The sequence below is a fragment of the Electrophorus electricus genome, chromosome 26 (genome assembly GCF_041902795.1).
Source record: "Electrophorus electricus isolate QZ-2024a chromosome 26, ASM4190279v1, whole genome shotgun sequence".
Taxonomy (NCBI): domain Eukaryota; kingdom Metazoa; phylum Chordata; class Actinopteri; order Gymnotiformes; family Gymnotidae; genus Electrophorus; species Electrophorus electricus.
This window is the reverse complement of record NC_137522.1, coordinates 8,533,773-8,553,850: the sequence shown is the minus strand read 5'-3', so window position 1 is coordinate 8,553,850 and position 20,078 is coordinate 8,533,773. Positions and strand designations below refer to the sequence as shown.

The 20,078-nt window shown below is 44.9% G+C and overlaps 1 protein-coding gene across 5 annotated transcripts; it reads right to left on the bottom strand.

Annotated features, from left to right (window-relative positions):
• Positions 1 to 7: 7 nt before the first annotated feature.
• gatad2ab (GATA zinc finger domain containing 2Ab) lies at positions 8 to 20,078 on the bottom strand. Of its 5 annotated transcripts, none has more exons than XM_035523367.2 (11): positions 19,937 to 20,078; positions 9,574 to 9,800; positions 5,857 to 5,989; positions 5,163 to 5,294; positions 4,925 to 4,996; positions 4,712 to 4,825; positions 4,389 to 4,580; positions 3,813 to 4,086; positions 3,291 to 3,724; positions 2,550 to 2,775; positions 8 to 1,976 (listed from the first exon to the last, which is right to left on the bottom strand). In XM_035523367.2, the coding sequence occupies exons 2-11, from the start codon at positions 9,789 to 9,791 to the stop codon at positions 1,843 to 1,845; spliced, it is 1,929 nt and encodes a 642-aa protein (XP_035379260.1). In that variant the 5' UTR covers positions 9,792 to 9,800; positions 19,937 to 20,078; the 3' UTR covers positions 8 to 1,842. The 5 variants fall into 5 exon arrangements, with proteins under 5 accessions (XP_035379260.1, XP_081564208.1, XP_035379257.1 ...); XM_081708082.1 differs by having other exon boundaries at positions 4,404 to 4,580; positions 9,574 to 9,880; positions 19,937 to 20,075; XM_035523364.2 differs by having other exon boundaries at positions 9,574 to 9,880; positions 19,937 to 20,074.

The window sequence follows — 20,078 nt, the reverse complement described above, 5'->3', positions numbered from 1 at the left end:
CATACAATAGATTAAATCCAGTTTTTATTATAATTGTTAACTAATAGACCAAAAATAAATGGAAAAGGCAAACTTTTTTTTTTGTACAACTCCTAAAAGGGAGACGGGACTGCAAATAGTTCCGGCGTCCCTGGCCAATGGAATGGTGTTCATTTTCAGCAGCAGCAGGCGGCGGCAGTAGTCAGAACAGCAGTGTGAAACAGAGCCCACCACACCCTACAGGCAGCTAGGATCCAATCAGACAGGTGCTTGTGGAAGATAAAGACCAGCAAATGGCAGCTATAATGATGAACTTGTTGGGAGGGGTAGAAGGCAGTAGCACTGTTGATCAGGGAACATCACCCCTTCCTCTAACTTAGCCCAAATCCCAGATGCTCTGCCAGCAGCCAAATTATCTTATAAATAATAGGGTAAAATGGGAATAATTTCAGAGTGGAGTTTCATCTAGTTTTTCAGTCACATGAAAGCAGTGAATCATTGTATCAAACGCCCACTGTTCCAATGAGCAAGTATTTGTGTGGTCTATGTAATGCTTTCTTTCCAGCATTAAACACACACCTGGCAGCCTAATTATTTTCTGACAGAAGTTCATATAGAGATATTCTGAGAATCTCCATTGCTAAATAGTCTTCAACTGATGATTGAAACTAATACATGGTGGGGAAAAACTAAAATAATCTTGTAGTTCAAACAAATTGAGCAACTGGAGCATCCTTCATTTAAAAGCAAATTACATAAGTGTAGATTTAAATATCCCCATGTACTGTCAGAGCCTAAAAGCAGCCAAAATTAAGGGGGGGGGGGGGGGGGGGAGAGAAAACAAAAACTGACACACAAATACCCCCACACGCCCACACACACAAACCTAACCAAACGCTTCACGAGTGCCGCACATACCCCCTGGCCTTTGCAAATCCGTGCTATCATGTCCACCTTTCACAAAAGCTAACAAGGGGGAAAAACAACCACCAAAAGTTAAGAGTTTTACTGCTGCATGTCAGTAACCCCCCATTCCCCTTACAAAACCGTGGTCACATTTTATTGGGGGGGCGGGGGGATGCATTTAAAAGTACTTAAAATACACACCAAAGTGGCAGATGTAAAACCACCTCAGCAGTATAACAATACCTTTAAAAGTTCAGCCCCCCCCAAAACAAAGGACAGCTCAAAGAAAGGGGTGGAATGAGTCCAGAAAGTAAGCAAACCCAAAATAAAAACCTTGACAACAGAATTACATACTTGCACTCCCACGTCACTGTTTCAAGGTGCTGCATGTTTGTGCCCCATTGAAAATCTAAGTTTCACAAAGCTAAAGCACTCAGACATGGTCCAAAGACTAGTATGAAAACAAAACTGCCTGGCTTCATGTGCAGTCTGGGGACCCTCCCTCTGTTAAAAGGATACAGGCATGTTTATTAAAACGGAGGGGGTCCATCAGTCACCTCGTATACCATGAGCATCCCAGCACCCGTGGGACTACAAGCAGAAGTGAAGCTGAAGGAGACAGTGGGTGGGGGGGCACCATCACCAGCATTGATGTGGCAGAACTGCTGCAGCCAGCAGAGCAGTGAATAGACTTAATACACACAAGGCCTATGCACAAGGTCCCCAGCTTTCTATTTGTTAACATTGATCCATCGTCCAGTCTCTCAGGACTGGTTCATAGTACTCTCAGACTGGACTAGAGGTCTCCACTAAGCAGAGAGAAAAGTTGTTTTTTGTTTTTTTGTTTTTTTAATTATTGCTTGATAGCTGGTCAGCTGATATCGATATCCAGTCGCTGTCTGAAGTCGACTTATAAGAAGAGATCATTTCATTAGGGAAGAGTGGTTGGGGGAGGGATCATTTCCAGGTGTTTGTGGTCTGGGAGAGAGAGCGGGAAGGAATCATGTCCAGAAGGTACTCTCGCTGCCGGTCCACTGGGGAGGTGGTCTTGTGTACAGAGAGGCTGGGGTTGACGTAGGCCATAGTGACACCTGTGTGGAGAGAGGGCACAGTACTCATTACAGCACCACCTACACCCACATACACGGTAAATCCCAAAGCATTGTAGTGAGCTGTGCAGGAGGGGAAAAACGTAACAAAGACTAAACTTTGCAGGAGTTTTAAGTTTGGCCTTAAGATTAACAAATAAGATATTAGTGTAAGGAAGAGAATGGAAAGGTTTTTTTTTCTGGTTTAGTGTTTCTTAAAACAATGATTACTCTTTTGAACAGAGAATTAGCTCACTTAGGCCAGGTGTCTTATGATTAATCATTCCATTTAGTATTCAATTTGACTGCCACAATAACCCTTCATCATCTTAGCAGCCCCGTGACATTGAAACCACCCCCCCCCCTCACACGCACACGCACGCACACACACACACACACACACACACACACACACACACACACACACACACACACACACACACACACACACACACACACACACACACACACACACACACACACACACACACGATCAGAAATGGGGACAGGAGAGCAAGAGAGGAAAGATGCAGGCATCGTGCATCTGTCTGGGTTTTTTCGGACGGCATCGTCTACCTGGGGCGCTGCTGCTCTGCTTCCTCCAGGCACCGGGGGCGGGGTTACTGCCACTGCTGCCGCTCTTCGCCCCTGCCCGCACGGCGTGCTTACCTGGCCTGCTGACGAGCGCGGCGGCGGACACGGCGCTCTGCAGCTGCGAGGACGTGGTGAATCCGTGGGCGAGGGCGCGTGAGCTGGCACTGACCACCGCCGCCTGCACGCTCCGCGCCAGCTGCCCCGGACTCTGCTCACGGGACACAGGGAGGGGACGCATGAGCACACGCATGCAGACGTGCAGACGCTGCTGTGCATTTAAACGGATCAGTACAAGGGTCCTCTGGTGATTTCTCCACCATGTGGTAAGTATGCAAAATGTATGTATTTAAGGATTTCCGATCTATAGAACCAGTTGCTTAGCTACAGAGAAGCTGTCTGTACTTGTAGCCAAAAACAAAAGAAAAAGAAAAAAAAAACAAACCAAACCATGAATTAACTAGAGTCGGGCTAGATCTCTGGGACTAAAGTCTGATTTCGGTCAGTGCTACTGCCATTTTGACTGGGGGTATAAGAGTATGCACTCAGCTACCCCAGAACGTTCTGGAATGCGGTTGTGGTTGTTCACGTCCGTGTGACAGGACAGATGTACAGTTGTGGGAGCTGGCTGATACTGGGAGAATATGCTTCCGGCTTTGTGGAACAGAACATTTCACTTTATGGTTTGACACTGAACATGCTCCGGGGTTGAGGGGTGGAACCCACCTGCTTGATGGAGCTGGAGTGGTAGTGGCTGACCCTGCCGGCCTGCTGCTGGGGCAGGGCGGAGCGGACCGCTTTGTACTGCGCGGACACCAGCGCGTGCTCCGCCTTCCCCACAGGCGAGGGGACGGAGGTCGTGGGCGAAGGCGAGCTCTTGGCGCTGGGCGCGGTGGCGGCCTGCTGCAGGATGCGCTGTTCGATCTCCTGCTCCTGCTGCAGGGCCTTGACGAAGGCCGCCTTCAGCCGGCTGGTGTGCTCCGCCTTCAGCACCTTCTTCTGGTTGGAGCTCATGCACTGCTCGCACAGGATGGAGCCGCCGCTCTTCTCCTGCCGCCAGCGGGCTGTGAAGTCGGTCTGGCATTGCGCGCATGTGAACGGCTCCTTGGTGGGCGGGGCAGGCGTGGGGCTCCCCTGCTGCTGAGCCGCCTGCTGTTTGCCTGGACGTCAGGAGAGGGGGTAGTTAGCATAGCGGAAGGTACAACTCAGACTAGTGGTTCTCTCTTCAGGGAGGAGGAGAGCACTCACTCTTGGTTAAATCCAGAAGGGTCTGCACCACCATCTCCAGTCCCACCAGGTAGATGAACTCGTTGTTAGCGGCGGAGGGCAAGAAATTGAGCTCTGGCGCAGGTGGTTTTGGGGGTGGGATCTCCAGTAGAGTCTTCTCCAGCTGCTTCCGCAGGGCCAGTTTGGCAGCGGCCTGCCGGCTGGCCGGGGAGTCACTGGCGTTGCCTGAAGAGGTGTTACTGCCAGCACCTAACTGGGTGGAGCCCGAGGAACCCTTCAGCCCTGTGGGTGACCCCTGAGCAACGGGACACAGCAGTTATTAGGAGGATCCGTGGATTGCTACCAGCAAAGCAACATTCCCCCTGCCACTGTGTAAAGGTGAGACCACAAAGTACAAAACAATACTTTTACACATAAGCTAGCCACCACCATTCTACATAAGAGCACAGCAAAATGGATACCCTCTCTCTCATGGACTTGCTGCCAAAAACCAGCAATGCAAGTTCAATCTAAGCATTTGTGTAGAATGTAACTACAGTACAGAGAAAGGGGGTAGCGGTGGGGTGACTCCTAGGCCCTGCAGTACGGACATCTAACCTGCGGGATGCTGACCAGCATGTTGGAGTTGGGGACGTTGGCCACGCGGATCAGGCCCTGCTGGATGATCCTCTGGCCCTGCACCTGGACGCTGGGCACAGAGGTGCGGGGCCCCAGCAGCAAGGGCGGAGGCCCCGAGCCAGAGTGCTGCTGCCGCAACGTGGCTATCTGCTGAGGAGTTATAGCGTTGGGCTGATGCACACCCACCCACATACATCCCCAAAAACCAGACACCCACAGACGCAGACAGCCTCAAGTTAGGTGAAAGGAGAAATAACTGGCTGACCAAAGCGGCAGAATGTCTCAAGAGTTGCACAGCGTACCTGGGAGCCTCTGACTAAGGGTGGCATCACTACTGAAGCCTGCTTAGAAACCTGCGCCCCGCCCCGGACCAGAGGGGGAGGGATAACCGTGCCGGCGCTTCGACCGGACGACACCTACACACGCGCAGAGGAAGAAGAGCATGGGATCAAACGGGCAGGATGACATTTACCCACTGGTAAGAGTGCAAATTCGGCAGATGAGGATGTAGTGACCTGCAAAGGAGCTTTACTGGATGTGATGCTGCCTCGTACAAGAGGTGGAGGATTCGACAGCGAATTGGTTGCCTGTTCAACAGTGAGACAGAGAGGGGAGAAGATGGAGGAGGAAGCGGCAGAGACACAAAACAACGTGAGAGAGGGCGAGAGAGAAACAGAAAGACTGAGTTGGAGCAAAGTCGTGGGGGCCATAATTGTAGCGCACACGGGGCTGAGTGTTGTGCCGGGGTCTTGCCTTCGACACCACGCTCTCCTTCTGGATCTGGCTCTGCCGCAGTTTCTTCAGCAGCACAAGTTTGGCCTCTTGCAGACGCAGCTCCTCCCTCAGCTGGGTGATTATCTTCTGACGCTCCTCAGGACTGCTCCTCTGCAGGCGCCGCATGGAAGGAGCAGGGGGAGAGACCTCAGTACCACATCGCACAGTTCCTGCGCTGTACCTACTCAGACCAGGCGAGCAGAGCGGAAGCAGCACTGCAGAGCACTGGCAACATGCAGTACGCTTCAGACAATTTAATCCATTTCTACACTCGTGCCAGTTCTGACTGCTTTAATTTTCAGTTCACAGCCTTAATCAGTATGCTGTCTATATTCCTGCAAGTCACCCTGAAGAGCAGGTAAACCATGGTGCTAGTAACACCAAGGTCATGGGTTTCTTTCCCAGGAAGTGCATGGAATGTCACTCTAATATGGAAGTCACACTGCTTAAGTGTGTCTGCCAATATTCCATAAATGTAAATGTTCTCAGTTAGTATGGAAACAATAATCACAATATTACTTTACAGCATTTAGCTGATTAATATTATGATCATGATTATAATATTAACTATGACTGATATTAACTATTAATGCTAATATTAACAATAATAGTTAGGTATGGTTGGTGTGGGCACCATTAGAGGGTTTAAAGAAACAGTGGTGAGTGCTGTTACCATGAGCATCTCTGTGTCTGTTTTCTTGAAGCTCTGACTCATCCCATTTACACACGGACTGGAGGGTTCGTTGTCTGATAAAACAATTACATCATCTGGTGTCGGTGGCCGTTCTTTCTTTATGTCACCATGACTGGAAAAGAGACAGAAGATGCAGGAAACCAAATATAGAAAGACACTCCAATATGTGCGTGTTCTCATATGGGGTCACACAAAACAAGCTACAACAATAGCATGGAGTGGCCACAAAGGGGCAGCACAGGACTATGACCGAAATCATCTTAAGCCTTGCATGGACTGTGGTCCCAGCGAGAAAGTATTTTGTCACACGTGAACAGAATGTGCATCCACACACGAGTTTATCCAGTATATTGCCAGACAAGACCATTTGCGCTAGGGGGGGGGGCATCTTCTGAAGACCTCAGTCAGATGGACCGGATACGGCACTCCGAGCACATCTGCCTTCCCTGATCGCGCCAGGGCGGGAGAGCTACTTTGCATTTTGGCTCTTTGTCAGGCAAACCTCTCCATGCCCAGAGTGCCTCCTTGGCCCCTCCCAGAGTCCTGGGGGGGGATGGCTGGCAGCCAGGCCATTGTGTGCGCGCTCCCTGATCCTGACTCCCCCTGTGGCCAGGCCGCACACGCCACACGAGGACGGGGCCGAGCTGAGACAGGCTGGGAGCAGAATACAAGGAGACTGGCCTGAGCAGGCATCTGTCACATCACAGCACAACTGAAATAGGACTTCTGAATGTCAAATTAACCCATTCGGATACAGGGTTGACATTTTGCCATGGCTATGTGCATCACTGCCATGGAATAAATGCACCTTCAGATTAAACAGAAATGTCTGTCCAGGTGTCATTAGTGAGGGAATTAGGCTGCCTGTTCCTTGTCTCATGAGCAGGGCACCACACTAAACTGGACTCATCTCATCAGCCAGCTGGCTCATGAGATGAGCTCTCCTACACTTTAGTACATAATGCCTTGATCTGCCTGCAACAGTATTTAGCTACATTTATGCCTGGGCTTCACACGGTTGTTTGAATACTCTTTTTTTTTTTTATTAGCAGACTAAATATTACTGTAGTATTACTGGTGGCATTCCAGCAGACCAATGGCTTCAGTCTGCTCTTCCCCACTGCTGTGTAATGATGTGGCAGTCTGTTTAACCTGCAAACATGACCATTTGTGTGACTGGATGTACGGCCTTTTCAAAAGAACCTGATTAGTAAAAGAAATCTTTTCTGTTGTTTTTCCAACTGTATTGAAATTTAATTGCAGATGGATAACCATGTAAATACCCCCATTCCTCAATAAGGGTTAGAAGTTAATGATCATATGCAGTTTATTCAGTTCTGTAAATGGGAGAGTAGATCCCCACAGCCCTGTAGATACCTCAAAGCCGAACAGAAGAACACAATGCACACTTCTGAACAGCTCCTTAAGGCATCACACACACACACACACACACACACACACACACACACACACACACACACACACACACACACACACACACACACACACACACACACACACACACACACACACACACACACACACACACACACACACACACTGCTTGTTTAGTATGATACTCATCAAAAGTATTTTTTTTTTATAAAACATACGCTACATCTAAGGAGAAACAGCCTAGTGGAAACTTTTTCTCCACCCTTAAAAACAAACAAACAGCACCAGGTTATCTGAGGACCAGAAGTGGAGGGAATGGGATGGGACTTCATTGATACCCAACAGAAGTCAGGCAAACAAAGATAAAACCACCTTAACCTTCTCCTCATTAACATCACTTCCTTAGTATTAATCAGTACCTCAGGAGATCACATGACAGAAGAATTTCCCTCTGGTCACATGACACTCCATTTTCTTCAGCGGTTCCTTCCAGCATGGAAACCATAGCAACAGCCGGTTGGAACCAGTTTGTGACACGTAGGATTCATTTTGTGAAGGCAGGCAGGGTTCAGGTGCAGAAGAAAATGGAGCTGCCGAAGTTTAAGTGGAGCACGCCACTAAAGCAAGTTTGGCTCCTGGGCATTGGCGCACAGTCTGCACTCAGCGAAACTTTTAAAAGGGCCGTCAGTGACAGTCACAACGTCCGAGCTCCCTCACCCAACTCCTCCCGCCCCTCCCCCGCATGTCACTCAGTAATAAGTCATCCCTTTGTCCTGTTTTATAGGCTGCATCTTGAAGCAGCCACTTCCATGTCTCACCACTGTATGCAGCCTCCATCTCGGCTGTGATGATGATACGACTCGTGTGACTCATGACTGACTCATATTACGAGGCCACTTACAGACTTCTCACCTCAACATTTAGTCAGGACATAAATTATAATAAAAATAACTGTTTTTCAACCATAGTGTAAGACACACAAATGTCACAGACTTGGAAAGCACAGTGCTTAAGTCATGCCATGAAAATGATCCAGTACTTTGAGGGTATAACATTAGCAGTCAACACGGCATCAGATACAGCAGAAGTAAGGGGACCTGTATATGGAAGAAGCTGTCCAAGACACAGCTTAAACTCAAAATAGGAACACATGTTGGGCTGGTCTACAACAGTTTCACAGGAAAGCTCATGAGATTCAGAGAACAGCTTAAGAAAACCCAAATGCACATAATTTAAAAGAAACTGGCAAAGTATTATAATTTCTAAGAAATCGACATGCCAAATCTAGGTCGTGCTGAATTCCGAAGACTGAACACATGCTCTCATGCACATGAGAGATATTTAGAAGCAGAAAGAGCCTCCACCCCCTACATCATGGGGTTTTTTCTACACCAGAGTTATTCAACTCCAGACCTCAACTCTAGGATCAGGTCCAGTATTTTCTAATTACTATTAGCTCATTTACGTCAGAGAAGAGGTCATCACGTCCCAGCCTTTAAGGTACTAGAGACTTTCTACCCACAGTGGAAAGGATTCAAGTTTGATGACTAAGCAGCAATTCACTTACATTAATAGTTCAATTAACTACCTGCGACGACAAAAATCCAGGAGCGGAAACTGTTATTTCAAAGCTCCTCGACGCATAAGTTGTCATGCCTTGCTGAAACCAAGTCTTCCTGTTGCGCAACTATTACCTGATGACCCCATCTGACCCAACACAACAGTGAGCTGAGTAGTGCGGTTCTGGGTCCCAACACAGTGGAACAGTTTCGACATCAACTAAGCTACTCATCCCAGCGCTTGGACATTACCTGGGCTGGGCCACGCATTTGAAACCTTCCTTTTTAAAAGGTGGCAGCACAGAATGTACGAGAAAAAAAAATCCTGCGGAAATATCACCACTAGACAAGGCTAAAGAATCGGTAAATATTATGAGCAAACTATAAAAAGAACAGATGTCGTCAAAGGTTTTAAAAGAGAGGACACAGAATTTTGAATGATCACATAACACATCCGGGGTGGGGGTGGGGGGTAAAAACCTGCTTGAACACACAACAGGACTGAACATTTTTGTTGGTTACTGAACAACCAGTGAATGTGCATGATTTAAAAAAAGAAAAGGGGAAAAAAGTGTGTCCTTTTAAAAGTGCCTAACACGGTTGAAGGTGGACATGTTAACATTGACTGGAACAACCACTGTTACTGTCTGTCCAATGCTGCGCCCCAGCATACAGACTTCCACTAAAGCTGCTCTCTGGAAATGGCCCAATGTCTGTTCCAGTCCTGCGGGGTGAGGCCTACCTGCGAGATGTGCTCATGTCCACAGGCTCGTCGTGGGCCTGCACCTCCACTTTGATGGTCGCCTTCACCTCTCCGGTCTTCAGGATGCTGGCCACCTTGCCAGACACCAGCTCACCCCTGTCCAGCTTGAGCCGCTTGGGCTCTCCGTCCAGGGCCGGCACCTCCCGCTCCAGGGCCCTCTTCTGGCTGCGCGTCTGTCGCGCCACATCCTCAGACATCCTCTTGGTCTGTGCAAAAGGCGGCGGAACGCGTGAGGAGCATGGACCCATCACATCCCAATTCAGATTCTTAGATGACCTACAGATTCCTTAAGCAATCAAAAAAGAATTAAATAAATAAAACGACAGTAGAAGTCTCCTCGGACACACATTAAGAAATATTGGCAAGGGGGCAAAGACCCATAACACAAACATATTCGTATGCGCTTTTGTTCAAACCACACATTCTGAAACCATGCTGTGGGTGTATACATGGTTTCAGAATCAAGCCAGTACCACAAAGAGATGATATTAGGAACAGGAAACACCGTAAATATTACCCTAAGCACTTCAACAGGACAAGTCACTAGTGATTATGATTTTCCAGGTTATTTATGAACTTTCAGTGAAACCTTTAAACCCTGAAACTGCCACCTTCCACATTTCAAAAGAAAAATTCTGTCATGTACACATGCATGCGCACGCTCACACACACACACACACACACACACACACACACACACACACACACACACACACACACACACACACACACACACACACACACACACACACACACACACACAAAAAAAAAGCTGCAAATACTGTTTAAGTAAATTCTTTATGTAAACTCCCTCCCTGGTGTCCAAAGGATGTGTTCTGCAGCCTACCTGTGTTATGCATATCTGGTATCTGACCGTCAGGGGTGAAATGACAACATTGAGGCCTTCTCTCACCTCCAGTGACATCACCAGGGCTCCACATGTCCCTTCCCAAGATTCCATGGGACACACAAAGCACTTCCCCGAAAACCAGTTTAAACCGGTCTCCCGTTGCAGCTAGAGACTGAGGCGGGTTTTTAACCCCTTGAGAGACTGAATGGCAGCAAGCGCGGTCACGTACACGCCTTCGTTGGACTACGGGGAGGGGTTTCCAGCATTCCGAAACACAAGTAGGTTGAAGAGGAAGAAAAAGCATCTTCCTCTTCGCTGTTCGTTACAGAATCTTACGGACACACAGAGCTTCACGTCCCCAAGCCCTTACACAAAACAACTACGATTTAGGCCTCAGCAATTTAGGTTACACAAATCAATGAAGCAATATTCATTTACAAATAGATTTAGAAGCCACAGTCATTTTGAGCTATCAGAGAAAGCCGCAACTCTAAAGAATGTCCTTCATCTATTTCCAAGAATTTGGAACTAGAGAAACAGATGCATAATCAATATCATTAGAGAACAGGCCAGTCAAAACAAATGTTGGTTTAACAATCCTTTTGAAAAGCAGATAAAGCAGATGGCATATAAAGGCAGATTTTTCTCATTTTTCCAGTGCGGCAACATTCAAGGTGATCAAAGAACACAGGACATGGTTTATGAAACTAGGCCAACAAGTACGTTCACTTGACACCCTGAAGTCACAGAACCAGCAAACAACAGCCGTTAAACAGAATGTTATCAAAGGCCTCGGTAGAACAGGATGAACAAATGAATACCCCCCCACTGCATCAGTCTAATAAACCTGCTTCAAACTCTAAATGACACCGCATCACTGAGACAATCCATTTGCCAATAGAAGCGAAAGTGTTTTAATACTACTGTCAAAGAGAACGTGAACTGCTCGAGCTTACCTGATTTAACTCTTATTTATAAAGGACAACAACCACTTGCATTACAGCTCAGGTGTTTTCACATAACTTCAGGTTGTGTTCTGGAAAGCATGCAACTGAAGCACTGTGTCTGTCGGCATGGGAATCAGCCCACACTGGGGCAATCGCGACCAGAACAGCACCAGAAAAGGGATGGGGGGCTGAGGCACTAACTCCTCTCAGTATGGATGATTCACACCTAGGCCAGGAGTTTTCATGAGCAAAGCAGTTAAGTTGGGTGTAGATGTGCTGTTCCGGTAAGAAAATGAAGGCCCAGCACTGAGGGCAGAACATGGCTGCCTCAGCGGGGCTGGAGAACATCGGGAGAGCGCTTGCTCACCAACACACCGCTCACAGCTTCAGAGTCTGAAAAACTACCTGGGACACGAATGCGGAATGTTTAAATGTTTTAGCAAGACATGAACAGTTAGACATCTCGGCGATGACCAGAGAAGAAAAAAAAAAAAAGCACGATCGGCGTTTAGGAAAGGAAGGATTTTGGTGGTTTCTCATTTGATAGACATTTTCCACACAGCAAATTAAGTAATCCTGTTCTCATCACCAAACAGACCAGAGAAAACAACCAGCCTTTTCCAATACGGATGGTATAATCTCACCATTTTAGACACGATGCTCAAAAACAAACTAATTTCAGGAATGGGGGGGGTGTACATTGCCAAAAATAAAGTAAGCTGAAAGAGCCAGCTCAAGCGCTCGGTGTGTGTGAATGCTGCATGCAGATCTTTCCATGCTCTTCCATTCCTGAGTGCCTCTTTTGGCTTTGGCCTTGGCCCTTAACAATGTGTCAATGGGTTTGGCTCTAAAAATGTTCAAAAATAAAGTGAAAAAAGACCTTAAGACAGACACACGTACATGCGCGCACGCACACCCACACACACACACACACCAGCAGCCTGTCAGTGATGAAGTCCGAGGCACAAACAGCCTCCTAGATTGGTTTAGGTTCAGATACAGCTGGAGAAAAATGACTGTACACATGGCAAAGTGTCAGATCTTATATGCAGAAAGTAAACAAGTACTGGCATTATATATCTGAATCAATCCTGTGGGTGTATTTGAATAAAATTAATCAGAAATGACTGGTCTGCCAACGACAAAAATCAAGTCCCCACCTTAAGGCCTTTGCACATGACAATTCAATATTTTTATACAAAAACATCTGTCACTGACCATTACTGTAGACTACATGGGGAATTGCTGTAAATCTGTGGTGTGTGTTGAGACAATGTTTGAACAAAAGCTCTGTTTAATACTGACCAGAGTACAATTCACCAGTATTAAACAGAGCTTTTGTAAATACCAGTAGTGAGATTAGAGGTTGATTAAGGCCAAAAATAATTTTGACACTAAGAACACACACACACAAAAAAAAACCTCTTTATGAACACAAAAAAAACCATGCAAGATACTGCACTATAATTGACGCTGCATCTACAAGCAGCAACTTTTCAGGAGGGGTGGAGCCTGTGCACACAACCCAGACATACAGAGTTCTCTTGCCCGAGTGACGAGGCCAAGCTCCTCACTAGCCGTTTCCTAGGCGTGCTCAGTTAGAGCCAGATCACTACGCATAATGCATTGTTTTAAGCAACAGGGCCATCTGAAACAAGTCCCTGCATGCCGCAGCGAGGTGGGCTGAAAAAGTAGTTACCATTTCCTCATGGGGCCTGTACAAGATGTAATGACCGTCCATGGGGAACCCGCTGAACAACATGGTGTCATCTGCAAATCAGCACAACTGTACAACACAAAAACAGGCATCTGGCAGCTAAAGTGCGCAACTGGCCCAAACACAGCAGATGCACGTGATATTCAGCACCCCACCTCAACCCCACCGAAGCCTTATGGAACAGCCATCAGACTTTTTTCATTAACCTCATTATAAGAACTTCCTTAATATATCAGTCTATCCCTTTTCAAAAGTAAGGTCTCAATGACCAAGCTAAATAAGCACAAGAAAGGTTAGATAATCCAATTGTATCTGGGATGATAGTTTCTGTAATCTGCTTTCTTGCCCTGTAGTCAGCTGGCAGGCTAACTGAGGGTGCCCCTGCTGAATCAGTCTTGCACATCAAGGGTTAAGCCCTGCCATTTTAACACCACTGACAGATCAGGCCACGAGGGTGTTACCTAACAAAATGGACGGCTTTAACCCTGCATCTGCCACAGGCTCCACCTGGTACTAGCCCTAGCAACAGGACGACGAAGGCTGAGCTAGGACGTATAGCCTATGCCTCTTCATGTGGGCACAAAAGAATGCTCACACTCAAAGAACATCACCCCCACCCCCCTACACGTGCTCTCTCTCTCTCTCTCTCTCTCTCACTCACACACACACACACACACACACACACACACACACACACAGGAAAGCCACCTACCCATCCCCCACATTCACTCAGACCTCAAACAGGCTACAGTGCAAACCGTGTACACACACTCACGCACACAAACACACTCACATGCATGCACGCACACACCCCACAAGCAAAATTGTAGATAAGACTCAAAATCTGCACAGGGCAGCACATGAACACGCTTTACTACTTTATTTAGCTTTAGAAAATAAAACAAATCTAATTTGAATTTCTCCAAATAATTCATTCAGTTAAAAATATGAACCAAAAAAAAAATCTTCCTAAGATATCCTCAGAGCTGGGTTGCTAAACTTAGCTATAGTTTTACATAGTTTCAAGCAGTTAGCTTGGAAAGCAAGTCTTGTGCAGCAAACCTTTGTGTACACTGGGGGTCCAGCTGGGGTGTAGTACAATGATGATTTCCCAGCTCCAACATGTACTAAATCTGGAAATGAAGGGAATTAGTTGTGTTTGATTGGCTAAATGACCAAATTGGATTCTTGACATCCCATTCTAGATGAATTGAACATGGACCATGAAGACCAGCATGGGATACACAGGCAAAACAACTCACTGACTAAACCAGTTAGTCCAAATCTATAGTAAGACATGTGTCCCAATCATTAGCGCTCAATAAGCATTCCCAGTTGATACAAAACAGTCCCAACGTCAGCACGTTTCAGACAAGACACAACTAAGCAGCTATAAAATACATGACCACCTGAGGTTATTCTCCACATAAGAGAGACAATATAATTATGTAAACTACAAGCAAACAGGCAGCTTTGTAAACTTGGTTTAAAAGGCTGGGGAAATATTCTCCTTCATGACCTTTATTTACTTTTTGGTTGTTGTCTGCCATTAGTCATATGGTCAGGTTCCCTGTCCAAGATTAAGCCCAAGTCTAGACTCAAAACAATCTACAACTGTTATTCACCATTGGCCCTGCAATTTACTCAAACCAGGTCTACATTGTGTTTGGGAAACCAGCTTGGGAGTCTAATCGTTGTTCAATAGGTTCAAACCAAATTGTAAATTTATACAATTATATCCAGAATTATAGTGTCTGCGATATTTGATATGATCCTGCTGCAAGGTTCAGAAGTACCCCATGTGAACATCACAGGACCTTTCATCGTTCCAGATGACCCTTTCATCATCATATGGCCCTTTCCTTGGAGCCGCTACGTAGGTGATCTGCTGCATCTCAGTGGGAGAGCAACAGAGAATTAAGACAATTAAGAGAATTTTTTTTTTAAATCAACATACTGGTATAACTGTAATCAACTTTTCAGGCGTTAATGTCTACAAATGTTTTTGTACTCATGACAGCAATTACAATTCAAGGGACACTGGGTAGAGACCTTGTGTTGAGAGATTTTTTTATTGTTTGTAACTCTAAACTTCTAAACAAGTTCTCCATGTCTGGATCAAACTGCCAGACTGATATCAACATCCTTCTTCTGGACAAGCATTTTTCATTTGGTTTAATTCTCCTGTACCACAGCATTCTTTGCAGGACTTGTCATTCTTTCCAAGTGACATTTTGAAAAAAAGTGTCTCTCTGTTTATAATTAGTTGGCTGCTTTGTGTTGCGTTTACCCAGGCAAAAATTAAATGTAGTCTTTTCTATTATATAGTTTTAACTAACTGCAAATCAGGTTGCTTGTACAAAGTGAACGGTTAAATAAAGGTGTAGTCATTAAAGGACTGATGTAATGGAATGCGACAGAAAGCAACAGATTAATAATTTTCTTAATTTAATTTTTTGTAGTATTTGATATCACTTATCAGACCAAAGGTTACTATTCTGGTAACAACTGTGGTAAACAGGAGATGCGACTGGCCCTCCATATCTTGACACCATTTAACCTGCCATCAATGCAGCATCACTGGAAATAATCAGAGTAAGCAACAGAAACTAATTAGCTAAAAAAAAAATAAAACAAAAACACTGTGTAAATACTTGTATATATTACAAAGTGGGCTATTACAATGACATATTGTAATATGAAATCTGTTTATTAACTCCCATACAGCACAACCCTGTTCCATCTTGGTGACTCGGTAACACTGGGCCGCTGCTATAGCACCAAAGAACACCTCTCATTTCCCTTATTATTCACATAAGTCTGCAAATAAAACAGGCATGAGGATTCACGTCCACCTCTGGAAAAGCCTTTCTCTAGGACAGTAGTAGTTAGTCCATGGTACATAGTTAGCACCATGATCTACATGTACTCAGCAAAAGTCTTGGTCACTGCCAGGCACCGCAAAAGCTTGCTCTTGCTGTGGTGTAGGAAAATGAGATCATCCTCAACTGTTTGGGACAGAGTGTGGAGCAATACATACATAAGACCAAACACCCTTTGGCCATAAAAAAGAAAGATGAGGAGTCGTTTTGACAGACACCGGACACCCGTAAGTTTTAAGTTACCACGCAAGTCAAAATGTGGGCTCCTTTTTTGGGAGAAGGGCAACTTTAAATAAAAAAAAAAAAAAAAAAAAAAAAAAAAAAAAAAAAAATCAGAAAACAGCATAGTCTGTATATTTTTCAGTGAAGTATTAACCAAAAACGACCATTTTACCATTTTCACTTCCAGGATTCTTTACAACCAGGCGCTCCTCTGTCCATTTCAGACCAACATGTGGTTAAACCAACATGTCAATGAGCTTTGTGAGTTCATTTTCATTTATGGCACTCGGGCAACTCCTTGGCGGACTGCTGCATCTCGCACCCACAAACTTGTGCGCGTCAGTAAGTGGACTGTACCATTTCTACAAGAGGAGGGTGTGCTGCAGCACGCCCACAGGTTGCGCCCTCCTGCTGAAAGCCTTGGTGCCGCATTCATGTCACTACATCGCGCAGTGTGTTCTAGAGTTGCCTTGTCAGCAAAGCCCAATTCTATCACCCAGTGGGAACTGAGGTCACGTTCTTTCCAGAATCTCAGACACTCGCATCTTCTACAGCTCCATGCATCAAGGCAGAGCTTAAAATCATTCCTGAATTGCCTGAGACTACAAAATCTTAAATGAAGTCCAGTAGTTACGTTTACTACAACTAGACTTAAAGCACTCAGGGGGGTTCTCAGCTGAAGGTCTACTTTTGAAAAGCTTCATAACCAGCCATTCAGCATTCAATGAAACGTTATTTGATTAGCCCTCCCTTTGAACCAAACAATGGTCTTGCCAGAGCCCACGTCTTCTTGTCTACCCTGTGCATAATGCTAACCGTGCTATGTGGTTTCAGGGAAGTGGAGATGGAAGACAAAAGATCTTTCACCAAGCTTCTGTGGCCATGTGCCAATTTCTACTGTTTCCTGTTTACTACAGGACGCTATCCCTGATGCCTCACCTCTGCTAGCCTGAGCCCTCTCACACACAACTGCTTCTAGCTGGGTGTATCCACACTCTTCTAAGGCAAGGCTTCCTCCAGACAGTTGAAGAAGCACAGATTTCACCACAAAGTTAAATGACTATATTCAATAAAATAGTTCAAAATATTAACTGACAGCTAACTGCACATTAACTGTAGACATTTCCAGCAAAGAATAACTTAAGACTACTCACAACATAGGTTATTTCAGGACTTTTTATTGCCATTGTACACATTCAGTTAAAGTTTCTCATTTCCATCCTAATTTACACATGGACCGTTATGAATTTTTGTACTGCTCTACATGATTCCAATAACAAACAAAAAATATGCGCAGTCACAGTTATCAGCAGCACTACCTATGAGATACAGTGCATCATCCATACTAGATGCATTTCGTGGAAAACACTAGCTCTCAAACTATGTTAAAGTGGAGCTTTAGTCATGCCTGTCAAACCGCATTATTTTTCAATGATTTTCTCATGCATTGCTGGACCATGACTCTACATAGAGCCCTGCCCTCTACCACTCGCCAAGGTCTGGTCGCGGATACTCAACAGAAGGAAAACAGGACTCTATGTCACCTGTCTAAAACCAGTTGGAGTAGCTATTGTGGAATAAGCCAGTTTTGTGACATTTGTACACTGATGTAGGCTCATTTCTGAAAATCAATTAATTAATTAAACTATTGCTGCAAACTGTCTAATGTAGAATGTGCTGATGCAAACTAGGCCTTTCCAAAAACAGTAAGTAGACCAATATAAATGTTATATAAATAAATGGTCTTCTGAAACTGCTGAATTTTCATTACCTCAACACATCCCTTGAGATTTCAGCCACTCACTTTGTGGTAAATAAAAAGATGCTTGCCATTTGAAGAAACTCTGGGAAAATGTTACAGTGAAGCACTCAAAACGCTAGCAGCTCTATATTCTTCCAATCATATTATGTTCTGAGCAAATGACAACATTATTATCTAAAAAGCTGTCCAGGGCACAGAATAAAAGTCAACACTGAGGCAAAGGTTAGATAATGGGGTGAAATGTACAGATCGTATCTGGTTAGACTTGAATAAGTGAGTGAGTTTGGTTCAGATTTCAAGGAGATGGTCATATGATATGGCCTCTTAATGTAATAGTGATGTAAGACTAACTCATTTTTTAGGCCTCAATTCTAGGAAAGGTGAAAAGTTTATTAAAACACTGCCAACAGCCTTTTCTAAGATAAAAGTAGAACATGAGGAAATAAAACTATTCCTGCTCAATATAAAAGACCACAGTGTCCTTCACTCAGGAAAAAAACAAAAATCACATTTCTATGGGGTATTTTCTGAACTATACCTTCCCTCTAGTCCAGTCGGGTCTCTCTTAGAATGAAAAGTCAAGTAGGAAAACTAGCAATGTTCTATTAACATATACAAAATGCAGTGTTTTATGCTGTAAAAAAGATCTGTTAGTCAACTTACATGACCTGAACTGATTGCAAGTTTACGAAACGCCAGCAATAAAACGTAAGCAATAAACTACAGACTGGAAGTTAAGAAGCCTCCTGCTAAGTAGCTAGCTACAGTCTACCGGCTTCTAGGAGTGCCACCGTAAAGACCCTACCACGACACCGACATAGGCCATCTTAACTGACTTGTGCTCATTTTGAAATCGCTTTATCCCAGAATTACATTCATCATAAAAATATTAATAACGGCTGTTTTTCAATGGTCAAAAGCGACCTAAAACGGGAAACTTAATTTTGGACTCAATCTAAGTTAGCCAGCTAGCTGTAGATGTTTTATGTCAACTTTGATCATTCGAAAAGAGACCTTTCTCTCCAAGATACTGAAAAAATAGTAATTAAAGGTGTCGAGTACAAGCAAAGTTTAGTTTTCTCTCTGTTCAGTTTGCTTGAACTGCTAGCCCAGTCAACACAGCAAATCTTAATAGGGGACTAGCTAGTTAACCTAGCTAATTAACTACCAAGATAGATTAGCTAGCAAACTTGGTCATCAATAACAATATCGTATTCTGGTCAAACATTTGCTATAACGTTAATCCCACGATTACATATGTGCTAGTATGTTAACAAAACATATATAACCGGTGCTAAACTTTACCGTTGCCGGTTAAGTTTACTAGCAACAGAATGCTGTTGCCATAAATACTCTCAACTTACTGGCAAGCTAAGATAAGCTAACGAACTCGTCTGAAGTGACGCCAGCTAGCACTAGCAGACAGACAAACGGACACTGTCCAGTCACTCAAACGTTAAAACAGCTAACCTTAGCTAGCTAACTAACTTCGTTAGCTAGTCATTACATACGCTGTCAGTTCCATAATAAAGCAGACTAAAACGACTTATATGAATTACTCTTAAAATTTTCTGAATAACTAGTCAACACGCTCAACTTACCAAGTTATATTACTTTGTAACAATCCCTTATCACTTTATCATTTTTTAACATCCGAGATGATCGATTTTTAAGATACACGGATGGCTATCTTAGCTAATTACTAAGCCCCGACTCTTACTCAGCTAGCGTTAGCTAACTCCCTAGCCGTCTAGCTCAGGCTATTCCCCTCCAGCTAGCTGGTTAGCTGTTATGCTAACTAGCTTGCTTATCTTTCGATCTCGTCTTACCGTGTCCGTTAGCCTTCGAGGTGTTGTTAGCTTAGCTAGCATCAAGCTCGCTGGCCAACTTATGAAGAACTTCGAAATAATTTAAAATTACGAAAAGGTACTTCCACCTAAATCTCCCTGCACGACAACTTACCGAGAACGGGAGATGCTGTGCGCCGTTCCTGGGACCGTCACGCGTTGAGTCGTGTTTTCCCCGTATTTCGTGTAAAGAAACCCGGAGATCACCTCCTCACACAACCCGCTCGCCTCTCCGGTTGCCAAATAAGCTGTCTGGT